A 14,921-nucleotide genomic window follows, 5' to 3' on the forward strand; every position below is an offset into this window, starting at 1 on the left:
TGAGGCAGGGGAATTGCTTGAACCCAGGAGGGGACTGCAGTGAGTGGAGATCACGCCACTGCACTCCAGACTGGGTGACAGAGCGAGACTTTGTCTCACAAAAAAAAAAAAAAAAAAAAAAGCTTCAAACACATTATCTACTTATCTTCATAGGATAATTTCTCAGAACTAGAAAGAGGTACTCTAGGTCAAAAGATATGTACAATTTACATTTTCCACATACTGCTATACCTCTCAGTAACAGAAGATAACTATTCTAAACCAATACACCTTAAAATTGCATCTCTGGCTTTAAATTTTTTTTTTATTTTATGAGTCTCAGACCACGTACTATAGGACAAACCAATAGCTACTTACCAAGACCTGTTACCACCATGGCTCCAAGATCAGCTACATAGTTTCCTTTGCGAAATGTGGCAACTCGTCCACCCACACGATCCTGTTTCAGAAATTAAATAGCCAAAATCATCAATTGTGTTTTAACCACAAACCTGCCATAGTAATATACCATGGCTCTGTCTTCTATAATTTAAAAATAAAGATATAGAGCTTACATGGAATGCAATCAACAGTGCTATGGGCACAAAGAACAAATGAAGTTTAACTTGAAGACTATTTGAAGGAGAAGCAGGCAACAAATGACATATAATTAAATGTCATATAACTAAATGACACAGAATTAAATGATGTGATATAAAACAACTTGACAGTTGGAAGATATATTTAGTCACAGGTACCTCTCTACCCGGCTGTCTATAATACCTTTTAATGTACAGGATGAACGAGGCTACCCACATAGAAAATATTTGTTCACAAATCCCAACACTATTTAAATACCAACTTTCTACCACTGTAATCTGACTCTTACACCCTGATCCCCAAAATTAGCTGGGAAAAATCTGAAGGATAATTTTTCTGACAAATGGTTCTCCAGTGCAGCCCTATGCCCAGGGTCCATACTGAACATAGCCTGTTCACATTACCTTTCATCCCTAAATAGGCCCAGGTTTATCACTGCTGACCAGGGATTTTCAAGTATGGCTGAGTTCTAGCGATAATTTAATGATTATAGATAATGTAAGAATACTCTGGAACTCCAAACAAACAAACAAAAATGCAAAACAAAACAAAAACCTACGCACTAGATTATAAATTCCTCATGGGTAGGAATCATAATGGTCCTATTATTCCTTATTGTATTTTTCAATACAAAATGTACAAAGTGCACAAAAATGTTTTCTGAATATATAAAATTTTTAATAACAGTGTATCAGGAAAATATTTAATTTCAATTTCCCCATACTCTCTTAAAAAATCAGCAGTTTAAAGCCATTAGAAGATAATTAGATTTCAAAAATTATTCATGAAAATAGCTTGAACAGTAGCATCCTAATATATGCTCTTTTTCCTACTGTATGTCATTATCCCTTATTGCTCCTCCTGTTTCAATTTCTCTCTCTAGGACTAACAGGAAAAAAAACAGTATCTTGGCTTCTAAAAGATGGTTCCTGCCTGAGAGGCAGCTTTTTTTCTTTATCAAAAATAGGGAATTCACTCTGTTCCACCACCAAAAATAACTGCCTCCTAACAAAAGATATGTCCATGAAGGCCCCAAATTTAAGAGCTAACTACAAGAAACAATGATCTGAAAATATCAGTCAGGAAAAGAAATACTCTAAAACCCTCCTCACAGAGCACTTTTCAAAGCATTCATATGAAAAAATGCGTCTTTAAAATATAAATAACACTATCCAAAACACTCTATTTTACAAATCAATTTGACTTAGTTCAAGTTGTATAATTCCTTAATTTGCAACAGATAATTTGCTTACCATGTTTCCAATAGGTCAAGCCTCTAAACTCAAAAGGCAATTCTTACCCTGGCTTCCAAAAGTGTGACATCCATTCCAAAACTTTGTAACTGTCGAGCTGCTGCCAAGCCTGAGACCCCAGAGCCTATAATAATTACCTTTCCTGTCTTTTTAGCTAAAAGCAAAAAATGAAAAAAAGAGTATTTTGTTGTAGGTATAAAAGTTTGTACTTACAGTCTTATTCATGAAAACCTCTAGGTTCTTAACATATTATAATATCTTACAAAGTAAAACATTCAGAGTTATTTTCAAAATATGAAAACTACCTGAAAACAAATGAACGAACAGCTGAAACTTATGAATTCAAATTCAGTGTCGAACATTTATAAATCAAATCCACTATCCTAAGATTTATTTTCTCATTACCTCAGGCATATGTTTCAGTATCTGTGATTCTTAGTTAATTTGGTTAATAATCTGCTTCATTATTATATTAGGACACATTCTGCATATAAGCTATTTCCCTTAACCTCTACCCTTGTAGTCTTAAGTTAGTATTTCTTTTTGAAAAAATGATTAAAGCATTAAAAAAAGCAACTGTTGAAAACATAAAGAATGGGTCAATGAGAGAAAAACCTCAAAATGAACTCCTCTCATTTTTAACAAATTTACTGTTTTATTCTTTTTTTTAAATTGGAAATCTAGTATCTTTTACTAAGTAGCTATCAAACTAGAAATTAAGGGAAATGCACATTTATTCAGAGACTTTATTTTTTATTATTTATTAAACTTGACTTGTAAGATAAACTTGGAAATATTTTTAAATATAGTCTTATGAATCAAAATAAAATCCTAACATCATAGACATAATACACAGTCCTGAAACCGTAACTTAAAAATGTAAAATTTATCAGCCAGGTAGGAGGTCCTTACTTGGTAGGGGTTTTATCCTCTTATAGATGCCGAAGTTGATAAGACCATGACGCTCTAAATAACTGTGAACTCGGTGGACAAGCACAGTATCACCTACAGAATAAGCGGATTAAAAACATGGTTTTATTTTCAGCAGTTTAAACAATATTCTTCTAACTCTTCTATTTCTCCATCATGAAGTCCTTACAAACATCTTTTCCATTAAGCTTCAGGTCATGTGACTCCTTTAAAAAAGTAATTCTAAGGCTGGGCACGGTGGCTCATGCATATAATCCTAGTGGCTTTGGGAGACCGAAGTGATAGGATCACTTGAGGCCAGGAGTTCAAGACCAGCCTGGGCAACACAGCAAGACCCCACAGCAAGACCCCTTATAAAAAATAAGCCATGCATGATGGTGCATGCCCATAGTCCTACTTACTCGGGGGGCTGAGGAAGGAGGATCACCTGAGCCCAGGAGTTCCTGGCTACAGGGAGCTATGATTGTACCAATACACTCTAGCCCGGGCTAGATCATATCTCAAAAACCACTGTAGAGACCCTATCTCTACAAAAAACAAAAAATTAGCCATGCATGATGGTGCCTGGCAGATGAAGGCTGCGGTGAGCTGTGAATGTGCCACTGCACTCCAGCCTGGGCAACAGAGGGAGACCCTGTCAATCAATCAATCAATCAATCAATCAATCAATCAATGTGATTCTTAGAACTATTAGTCTGTGAAGTAGACCAAAATGTATAACACATACTTTGGAATTGTACTGATTTAATTTTTAATTTTTTTGAGAGAGAGTGATCTCACTATGTTGCCCAGGCTGAACTCAAACTCCTGGGCTCAAGGAATCCTCCCACCTCAGTCTCCTGAGTAGCTGAGATTATAGGTGCACATCACTGTGTCTGTCTAATTTAGAATTTTTAAGAATTTCATTCCACCACAAATGGAATGAGAATAAAACCAAACCTTCACAAAGTAGTTATAACACTCATTTACTTTGGCAAAAACATCACATGACATTGTTCGTGGCAAGCCGGAAATAAGAAAACCAGACAGGCTGGGCACAGTGGCTCACGCCTGTAATCCCAGCACTCTGGGAGGCCGAGGTGGGCGGATCATGAGGTCAGGAGATCGAGACCATCCTGGCTAACACGGTGAAACCCCGCCTCTACTAAAAAATACAAAAAATTAGCCGGGTATGGTGGCGGGCGCCTGTAGTCCCAGCTACTCAGGAGGCTGAGGCAGGAGATAGGCGTGAACCCAGGAGGCAGAGCTTGCAGTGAGCCGAGATCACGCCATTGCACTCCAGCCCGGGCCACAGAGCCAGACTCCATCTCAAAAAAATAAAAGTAAAAAACCAGATAGTGAGCCATGAAGCGCCAAAGTATTTCATGGATCAAAGCTGGACAACAGGTCTAGGAAGAGTACTTAGCAATCTCTTGAACTCATGTGTTAACACAATTTAAAGACCAGAAGATGAAAAAAAACATAGAAAACAGGTTTTCTAAAAGACTTATTTTTGCACAGCACAAGGTGAAATAACATGGAAATATGAATGAAAAAATTAATTATCAAGGAACCATGAGGCTCCTAGAAGAATACAGCAATTTTCACAATCCAGTACAAAATTAGTCCTATTGAACACACTACTTACTGTTATAAGGTGCTTCTAATTGTTGGAGAGTAGCCTCAAATGTCAGCTGAATCTTTGGATTATCCAACCACAACTGCAGCTGCATTTAAATGATATAAATTGTATTACATACAAATAGACATATGTCATTTAACCATCTTTAAAATCATCTTTTAGCTGGCTGCAGTAGCTCACACCTATAATCCCACCAGTTTGGGAGGCTGAGGCAGAAGGATCACTTGAGCCCAGGAGTTTGAGACCAGCTTGGGCAATATAGTGAGACCCCATCTCAACCAAAAATATAAAAACTGGCTGGGTATGGTAGCACATGCCTGTAGTCCCAGCTATTTAGGTGGCTAAGGCAGAAGGATCACTTGAGCCCGGGACGTCGAGGCTGCAGTGAGCCATGATCATACCACTATACTATAGCCTGGGCAACAGAGCAAGAGCTTGTCTCAAAAAATAAAAATAAATAAAATCATCCTTTTAACTTTAAGGCCCCAAACATGGGTTTTCCTTGAATTAAAACAGTGAGATTATACTCCTGACAAAGAAACTGATGAACACAAAACCATATCAAATAAGTAAATTACTGAAGAAGCCGGGGTTATTTAGCCTAAAAGAGAAAACCACCGAGTAACTTGCCAAGTCCATACAGCTAGCAGGGAGCAACTGGCATTTAAACCCGAGTTATACGACTCCAGAGATACTAAGTGGATAAAATCCACAAAATCTAATGATCAGCTGGTTATGCTGAGGCTGGGGAGAAAGGTGTCAAGGACAACACCTCCATTTTGGTACAACTAAGCTAGCTGGTATGCCAGACACTGAATGGAATCACTTTAAAGAAAAAATAAGATAATGAGTTCAGCTCCAAGCCAACAAGAAGAGATACAAAATAGATGGATATAGAGTCTGGAGCTCAGAAGAGAGAGGAGGTCTGGAGTCATCTGCTTACGGGTAATAACTGAAGTCAAATGCATTGAAAAGGATTCTCAGAGGAAAAAATAGGGCGAGAGGAGAAAGAACTCCCAAATAGTCCACATAATGGCTAACTGTTAAGGATCATCCTATAAAGCAATCAGAGAAGACACCCAGGGAGGCAGGAGAAAAACCAGATACTAAGTTATCGAATCCAAGGAAGTACTGTGTTTAAGAAGAAAGGAGCAGTCAAATTATTTCAAATACTGCTGAAAAAACAGATGAGACATAAAAAACATTATGATACAATCAATGGGCTCTAAAATGAATTCTCTTCAAAGTGAGTATATACTTGCAAAATGCAAGACAAACTAAATACTACTATATTTAAGTCTTAGCTAAAAATTAAAAAGACTGCTCCATAAGACAACTTTCAACCAAGAAGAAATTAATTTGGCTATATGTAAATAAACCAAATACTAAGGGATTACAACCAAATCTACACAGATACTCTACTCTGTGGCCACTGTAAGGTAAATGGACTTCCTCAGGTGCACACTGGGCCCAAGTTCCTCACGCCCAACACAAGTCTTCTTCCTCCTCCTCCTACAAAATAACGCTTAGGTCACAGTCTAGTTCAATAATCCTAAAGTTTCAATTTTAAAGTATTATAGTTTAAGACTAGAGAACTGACAAAATTCTTGCAGTAGACGTTGATTTACATTCTGTTTCACAGCCAGAGACCACAAATCTAACATGGTGTGGAAACCCTTCCCCAAATCTGGACTTTTGGTGAATCAGAGAAGACAGAGATCCCTGTAAATCTATCGCTCAAATCTAAGTAAAAAGTGAAAACTCTCTTCAGATAAAACAAACAAACAAAAAAAATGACAATTTTGTCTAAAAAAAAAATCCACTTAGAGCAAATATTGATATGCTACACACAGAAACTGATTCAATTATAAGACAAATCAGCCTCAGACTACACACTAAGAATTTTCTGTTCACTGTTTTAAAAACTCACTGTCTTCACTGTTCTTTTCTGTTTTACAAAAACCCAGGATAACCTATCAATTGCTCTAGCTAAATGATATTTAACAATCGAAATTAAGCAGTGGTTTTGCAATCTAATAGCCAAAATAAAGAAACTGGTGGTGGCTAAAAAGCAGACATATCAATGACATCTCTAAGCTATATTCATATTCAAATTAGCTGAATCACAAGGTAAATTTCTTCTGTGTTGTATCACCCTAGAGTAACATGAATATGTTCTTTTTTTTTTTTTTTTGAGACAGAGTCTCGCTCTGTCGCCCAGGCTGGAGTGCAGTGGCCGGATCTCAGCTCACTGCAAGCTCCGCCTCCCGGGTTCACGCCATTCTCCTGCCTCAGCCTCCCAAGTAGCTGGGACCACAGACGCCCGCCACCTCGCCCGGCTAGTTTTTTGTATTTTTTAGTAGAGACGGGGTTTCACCGTGTTCGCCAGGATGGTCTCGATCTCCTGACCTCGTGATCCGCCCGTCTCGGCCTCCCAAAGTGCTGGGATTACAGGCTTGAGCCACCGCGCCCGGCCGAATATATTCTGAATAGCATCTTTCCCTCATCTACTTACTCTATGGCTAAATAAGAATTCCTGATGAATAAAATATATGAAAGAAAAATTTACAGAAGAAATACAAATGACCAATGTGAAAAGCAGTCAGTCTCAGTAATCCAAGAAATGAAAAAGAACAAAGATGGTTTTGGCCAGTTATAGGAGCACAGATTATCACTGTTTTAATAAAAATGGGCAGGGCAATGGGGGGTTGACTGGTTCGGCCTTTCTGGGAAAAAATCTGGCAATATGTACAAAACTTTTAAAAAGTGTTCATAACTCTCTGACAAGGTAGTTTTCCTTCCAGAATTCTATAATAAGGAAATAATAGGTAGAGTCAAGAATGCATAAGACTGTCCAGAGTTAATTATAATAAAGCAAAATTGGCAACAAATGTCCAGCAGTTATATTATAACCCAACTGTCAGACAAAATATTATGCAGACACTGAAGTTAAATCATTCAACCAGAGGAAGAGGTTGAACAAGATGAGCAGAAAAGGGTAAAGATTTCTCTTATCTTGAGAGGGAAGGTCAAAGTGATTATTATTATTTTTTAAATATTTTTTAATGCTTAAAGGGTTTATTTGTTTTGAGACAAAGTCTCACTCTGTCGCCCAGGCTGGAGTGCAGTGGCATGATCTCAACTCACTGCAACCTCCGCCTCCTGGATTCAAGCGATTCTCCTGCCTCGGCCTCCCAAGTAGCTGGGACTACATGTGCCCGCCACCATGCCCAGACAATTTTTGTATTTAGTAGAGACAGGGTTTCGCCATGTTGGTCAGGGTGGTCTCCAACCCTTGACCTCAGGTGATCTGCATGCCTCGGCCTCCCTAAGTGCTGGGATTACAGGCGTGAGCCTCCACGCCCGGCCTAAATAAATATTCTTAATGTGTATTTATGAGGTTGTGAAGTATAAAAGGGATCCACAAGAATGTATCCAAGAAGGATCTCAATTTTATGAAAACAAAAATTATATACACATTTTTAAAATACCCAAATGAAAAATAACTATTAACAAAGGTTATCTCTGGGTATTATAATTTTATAATTCTTCCTTCCCTTTTTATTTTTTATTTTTAAATAAAATAAAATTTATTTATTTTATTTTTATAAAAATTATTTTTATTTTAAATAAAATAAAAAATATTTTATTTTTCCCATATGCTCTATCAAAGTCATACGTACTTTTTATAATCCAGGTGAAAAAGTTGACATGGAAACTTACTGTGCGGTTTCTAATGAACAGAAAAACCTTCTGGGTCTGTTGTGGTCCACTGATAATATCTGGAAAACAGGCTGCTTCTTGAGAAGTCATCCGGTCATGAGGAAGTCGGCTCTGGAAAGCTGCACCCTCCACACCTAACGAAGAAAGCAAAGGACATCTAGGAAAAGTTCAAGTGAATACAAAATGGGTAGTGATGATGCTCAAATTCCTTTGCCTCACTCAAAGACTGACCTTATTAAAAAATTTTCAATTGTCTCAAAAGCTGAAACTTCCTTAGATACTAGCCACTTGGTTAAGCTTAACATTCCAAAGTTTATACTTTACTGAGTGAAACAACTACCTTATGAGACAAAGCATTTAAAATAGTTTCTTCGTCCATAAAATAACTTCATTATATTAGATGATCTAATTAAAATTAACAACACTGACAGGTGTACAGTAAATTTTAAAACTAAAGAACCAGAATAAAGGAAAATGCACTAACAGGAAAGCAAAAGAAGCTGTGGAGTGAAAAACACAATCACATGCCTTCTTTTAGGATTACAGCATGAAACAGAAAGACGACTTTAATAATCAACAGCAGAAAATCACAATCTCATCAACAGTATCATCCATTAGTAATCATAATTCAACGCTGGCAAGCAGTGAGAGAAATTAAGCAGACAACAATAAGACAGAAGAATGCAAGCAATTTACCTTTTCTGGCAGAAACATTAGAAATGCTTTACTATATACTACAAATATTACTATGTATACTCTATAACACATATACATATAGCATATACATACACTATATACGGCAAATAAAATGTTATTTTTTTTCTTTTTTTTTTTTTTTTTGAATGAAGTTTTGCTCTTATTGCCCAGGCTGGAGTGTAGTGGTGAGATCTCGGCTCACTGCAACCTCTGCCTCCTGAGTTCAAGTGATTCTCCTGCCTCAGCCTCCCGAGTAGCTGGGATTACAGGCACATGCCACCATGCCTGGCTAATTTTTTGTATTTTTAGTAGAGACAGGGTTTCACCATTGTTGGCCAGGCTTGACTCGAACTCCTGACCTCAGGTGATCTACCCGCCTCAACCTCCCAAAAAATATGTTATTTTCAAACTCTTAATTAACTGGGTATTGTCTTGATAATTTTATAAATTTGTGGATAAGTACACCTTTATAAGGTGATCTTAAAAACACAAGCACAACAAATGCAAATGTATTTATAAGATCACCTTATAGATGCACTTATCACACCAGCTTATAAAACTATCAAGACTAAATTTAAAGAGTTTCAAAATTCCATACCATTTAAGTAATTATATATAAGTAACAAAATAGGCACCAGATATCCATATATAATCTTTTTTTTTTTTTTTTTTTGAGAGGGAGTCTCACTCTGTCGCCCAGGCTGGAGCGCAATGGCGTGATCTCGGCTCACTGCAACCTCTGCCTCCTGGGGTCAAGCAATTCTCTTGCCTCAGCCTCCCAAGTAGCTGGGACTATAGGAATGCACAACCATGCCTGGCTAATTTTTTTTGTATTCTTTGTAGAGATAGGGTTTCCCCATGTTGGCTAGTCTAGTCTGGAACTCCTGGCCTCAAGTGATCCACCCACCTCAGCCTCCCAAAGTGCTGGGATTACAGGAGTGAGCCACCCTGCTCAGCTATATATAATTATTTTAAAGCACATAAAACAGAAGTTGGAAGCACTGATAATGGAAGCAAAACTAATGCTAAAGTATTAGTAAGATTAGGAGAATTAAAAAAACAAGGCAGGTAAAGATGTAACTTAGAAAATTATAGCTAAGCTATCAAGGAGTCTGTTTCCACAAGACATTCATGTGGCAAACACTACCTAGAAAAAAATGATGTTTAACAAGTGGTCAAGCAAAAATACCTAATGCTAATTATGGGCCACATATTAAGAAATACTGTTCTTAGAGACAAGGAGGAAAAGCTATCCATTTACTGTAGATAATGAGGGCATAAAAACACTGTGTCTCACGTTACTAAATCAAATAAACAATCCTTACATTTAATTAATCCATAGCTAAAATTAAAGACTGTCAGGACAATTTATTCTTGGGCCAAAAAAAAAAAAAAGGAAAAATAGTAAAAAGCCATATTATAGGTGGAGCATGAAATTAAGGCAAGAAAAGAAGAAATGCTTACTATTGTGGATACAGTTTATTTCAGTAATGTGAAATTTTCTATACTACATGGCTTTGATGTCCCCAGCCCCCATTCCCAAATCAAAATAAATAAAAACTGAAAACAAAACAAAAAACCAAGACTAAAAATATCTTACATTATAAGGAACTTATCTACATTAATTCTGAGTATCTGAACCAAGTATCTCTAAACAGGCTACTTCTTGGTATAATTCATAAGTATATACTATTAACATGAAAATGATCTCTATGGCCGGGCGCGGTGGCTCAAGCCTGTAATCCCAGCACTTTGGGAGGCCAAGACGGGCGGATCACGAGGTCAGGAGATCGAGACCATCCTGGCTAACACAGTGAAACCCCGTCTCTACTAAAAAATACAAAAAACTAGCCGGGCGAGGTGGCGGGCGCCTGTAGTCCCAGCTACTCGGGAGGCTGAGGCAGGAGAATGGCGTAGACCCGGGAGGCGGAGCTTGCAGTGAGCTGAGATCCGGCCACTGCACTCCAGCCTGGGCAACAGAGCGAGACTCCGTCTCAAAAAAAAAAAAAAAAAAAAAGAAAATGATCTCTATTAAATTCCACGTCTCCCTGCCAAAAATGGTAGTTTTCTTTCTTAGCTATATTATCTTCTATACATTTAATAAGTAGTCATTGAACTCCTACTGCAAAATATTATTTTTCAATGACAGAAAAATCATGTAGGATACAATACCAAATTTTATAATACATTGGGCTCCTCACTACAGATGTTCTTTTTTTGTGGCGAGGGGAAGGACAGCGTCTCCCTCTGTTGTCCAGGCTCCTGGAGTGCAGGGGCGCAATCTCACACTGCAACCTTTGCCTCCTGAGCTCAAGTAGCTGGGCTGCCCCAGCCTCCCAAGTAGCTGCGACTACAGGTGCAAGCCATTATGTCTAATTTTTTTTATATTTTGTGAAGATGGTGTTTCACCATGTTGCCCAGGCTGGTCTCAAACTCTTGAGCTCAAGCAATACACCATCTCGGCCTCCCAAAGTGCCGGGATTACAGGAATGAGCCAACGCGCCTGGCCTCAGATGTTCTCATCAAAAATCACTCTAATGTAGTTGGCTAATTTGGGGAATTTTTGAGAACATGTAATGATTAAGAAATGTTATTTATATTTTCAAAGTATTTTTAAATCAAACATCAGAAGTTTAAACAAAGGAATTTAAAGAAACTAAACATGGTGACATTAATGTATGCTTGGAATAATATTCTTCTCCATCTCTATCTTCTAAACAGCATCTAAGAAAACTAGCTATTCTCAATACTCTGATATCATTTTTAAAATGAAAAATGGTCTCTAAAAACTCTCAATAATTATTTCCTTCCCTTTAGTGTTTAGGGATACTTATTTTAAGGAATGAAGACCATTATCAAAACCAGGGTGAAAAGCCTGCAAGATAAAAAGCTAACCTTTTCTTTAAGAAAAAAAAAAATGTATGTTAATTTGTAACCTAAACTGTTGAGACGCTAAAACATCCTTCTTATAGGACAGTACCAAAATGAAGTAATAGACACCACTTTGGATAATCTAACTCATGAGTACCTATCTCTTTTAGAGGAAAAATCTTTTAGAATACAAATGATTTTAATAACATCCTAAAAGTACCAACAGTACACATAATTCACAAGTAATTTACACTTGGCTCTGATAGTTTTGTACTTCAGTGTTTGTGTTTTCCATTAAGTAATGGAATCTGATATTCTGAAAATTTAGAATGTTTCCAAAACGTTGTCTTTGAAACATTCAAAAATTAATATAAAGCTCCAAGGTTGCCTAAATACCAGTCTTACCTTCTGTTCAGTTCCTTACTGCTCACCACGTTTATACAGGAAATTCCAGCATCACCATCCAGAATGCAGTCACTCTCAAGAAGAATTGCCCTTTCTAACGGTCTGACTGGCTTATACTTTCTCTGAATACATAGTAAATGTAGTTAAATATTTGAAGGAATAATTTAGACCTTTCGAAGTAGGTTAATTAGAAGGAGAAAAAGCGGGAGAGGCAGGTGAGATGACAGGTCCTCTATTCCATTAAATCATTTCCTCCTGATTCTGGTAAGATATAGGTAACATCTTGACTGCAATAAGGTAATAGAGATATTAAAATTAACAAAGAAAAGAAGGCCTCCATGACAGTTACTTGCCTTTGATTTTTTATATCAAGTAGATAACTATAATCAGATTTCTAGCATAAAAACAAAAGCCTGATGGGATCTACATATTAAAGACTTTACTTAAAATGAGAAAACTAGAGATGTATCATATCAAGTCCTAGAATAGTTTTAAAATAAAAAGAATAAGGAATAGCGGGAGGTGAGAGAAAATGAAAAGAGAATTATACAACCTCCTATAATTCAGATTTTTTAATTTCTAGGGCAAACACTATTTTAAAGGATTTTAAGGGTGTAAGGAATAGTCTTTGCACTAAGAAGCAAGATCCCTGGGTTCTCCTTCTCCAGAACTGCTCGTGTATTGCTGGTCAATCTATTTAACTTCTTTGGGTTTCAGATCCTAATCCATAAATAAGGGAGATACAATACTGTTTGAAGGCAGGAAGTTAGACAAGATGACCTCAAGTTCTCTTCTAGCTCTAAGATTTAGGATGTGTATACCAACTTGAGGTGGATTTTAAGAAGTCAAGATATGATCCTGGCACCAAGATACCCATGAGGGTCATCTGGCTTCATTAAGAGAAGAATGTTGATCTCTTACAAGTACATTTCTAACCCTGATTGATCATTTCACAAATGCATACTTCTGAACATGACATACCCAAAGAGAGGTACTGAAGGGTTTAGAACAGTCACCATCATTCCTGGAAACACTCAAAATTCATGTTCTACTAACAGTAATCAGCAGCACCACTGTTTTATATGAAAGTCTGCTTTCACTTTCAGCAATATATGATATTGTTTACTTATGCAAAAGAGCAAACAGTCACACACACACATACACACACACAAAACAGAAACAAAAAACAAGAAAACTCAATCTCTTTCTTCAAGATTAAGACTCTAAAGGCCATCCCTGATCTTCAACAGTTCCATGGAAGATCTAATTGTGTGTCATTTGATGAAAAGCATTCTTGAAGGTTTATATGCCACAGATATAGACTCTGAACAGGGTTTAACTCTGCTGAGATAACCATGTACTGATTATCAACCAGAAATCCTTGGGACAACATTTTTAAAAGTCTTCTCCTAACATTCTGGATCCCCTAACTACTAATTGCTGTATTAACAATGAACTATCTTTAATTCGAGAGAGTAAAATACAAATAATTCCAGGACCTGTTATATGCAAATAAAGCAGACTTAAGACAGTTGAAAAGTAACAACCTCCAAAAGTGAAGTAGCGCCTATTCCAATTCTATCAAAATGTATCTATGAACCAGTTTTGAGCAACTGGAACAAAAACATCCTTCAAGAGACAAAGGATGAAATCCAGATACGTTATTTTGGATTGCTGGGATAAATTTTAACTGTTCCAGATGGTGGCCCCTATAAATTCTTTACTTTTTCCTAGAAGTAAAAATCTCATACTGTTTGGTCTGAACAGAAAAAGTATTTCAAACAGACTTTTCAAAAGACATTTTTCACAGGAGAAACAAAATGTTTAAACTGAAGAATGATTAACTATGTAATGTTAACTAAAAAAAGGTACCCAATACCATGTAACAACCATTTTTAAAAAGATGTCACTTGCCCATGTAGTTCCTCTGACTAGTCCTAGAATGCCTCTCAGTCCTTTGTGTTTTTAGACTTTTGAGCCTGCGGCTTTTCCTCTCTGTGTGTACTGCTGTATTTCTCTTAAGGGCCCCATGATTCCTAAGTCTATGTTTTGTATCATGTTTACTATTAATATAAAGGCTGCTGGGGAGAAAAGTACCCGCCATCTCCTCGAAAACATAAAGAGTGGAGGGCTGAGATCGGCCTGAGGACTTCAAAAGGTTTTGCTTGCCTTTGTTCTCGCTACACTCTCTACTACTACACTACTATGTCCTGTGGGTTACATTTCACCTGCGCTTCTGGCTAAAATGTGGATACCACAGCCAAAAACACTTGCAAGCATCAATTCCTACTTGGCGGCTCTTGCTACTAAGTGGCAAGCATCTAATGCCACCCTCACCTGATGCTTGGCCGTCTCCATACCCTCCAGAACTGTCGTCTTGAAGTCCTCCTGCTTGCCCTGTGGAAGGAAAGAGGAGAACTCAGGGACCTTACTCCATAAATTAGGATAATATCTGGACATAAAGGCCTAATAGTTGGTGACTCATGAATTGGCCACCAACTAGTAAACCCATATTCAGAGAGCTCCTTCTTCTGGAATCAAGGCCCAGGGAATTACATCATAGTCTTCCAAATTCTGGTCAGGAAGTTTCAACTTTACATGCTGATTCTTGTTGAAAGGCAGTGGAACAAAGTACATAGTATTTTTAATCACTAAATCCTTGCTGTCGGTCTTATTTAATATTAATAGTCTGGATGGGGGAAAATGGATTCCAAGTGTCTTTTACTAACAGCTGCTAGACTGGAAATGGAGGTGACATAGACTCTAGAATCTGGTGTTGCAATTCAGCATCAACTTAATATCCATTTAACTTTCTAATTTTAATGAAAAATTCTCTCCTTCTC

The 14,921-nt window shown here is 37.3% G+C and overlaps 1 protein-coding gene across 1 annotated transcript in view; it reads right to left on the reverse strand.

Moving 5' to 3' along the window:
* LOC105494413 (lysine demethylase 1A) overlaps nt 1-14,921 on the reverse strand; it is a 66,762-nt gene that overhangs the window by 26,113 nt on the left and 25,728 nt on the right. The window contains exons 3-8 of the mRNA XM_071098822.1: nt 14,416-14,475; nt 8,107-8,240; nt 4,390-4,468; nt 2,745-2,837; nt 1,880-1,986; nt 358-439 (exon numbers count right to left, since the gene is read on the reverse strand). Coding sequence (XP_070954923.1) covers nt 358-439; nt 1,880-1,986; nt 2,745-2,837; nt 4,390-4,468; nt 8,107-8,240; nt 14,416-14,475 — 555 coding nt within the window. The remainder of the gene's footprint in view (nt 1-357; nt 440-1,879; nt 1,987-2,744; nt 2,838-4,389; nt 4,469-8,106; nt 8,241-14,415; nt 14,476-14,921) is intronic.

This window comes from Macaca nemestrina, chromosome 1 (assembly GCF_043159975.1).
Source record: "Macaca nemestrina isolate mMacNem1 chromosome 1, mMacNem.hap1, whole genome shotgun sequence".
Lineage (NCBI taxonomy): Eukaryota > Metazoa > Chordata > Mammalia > Primates > Cercopithecidae > Macaca > Macaca nemestrina.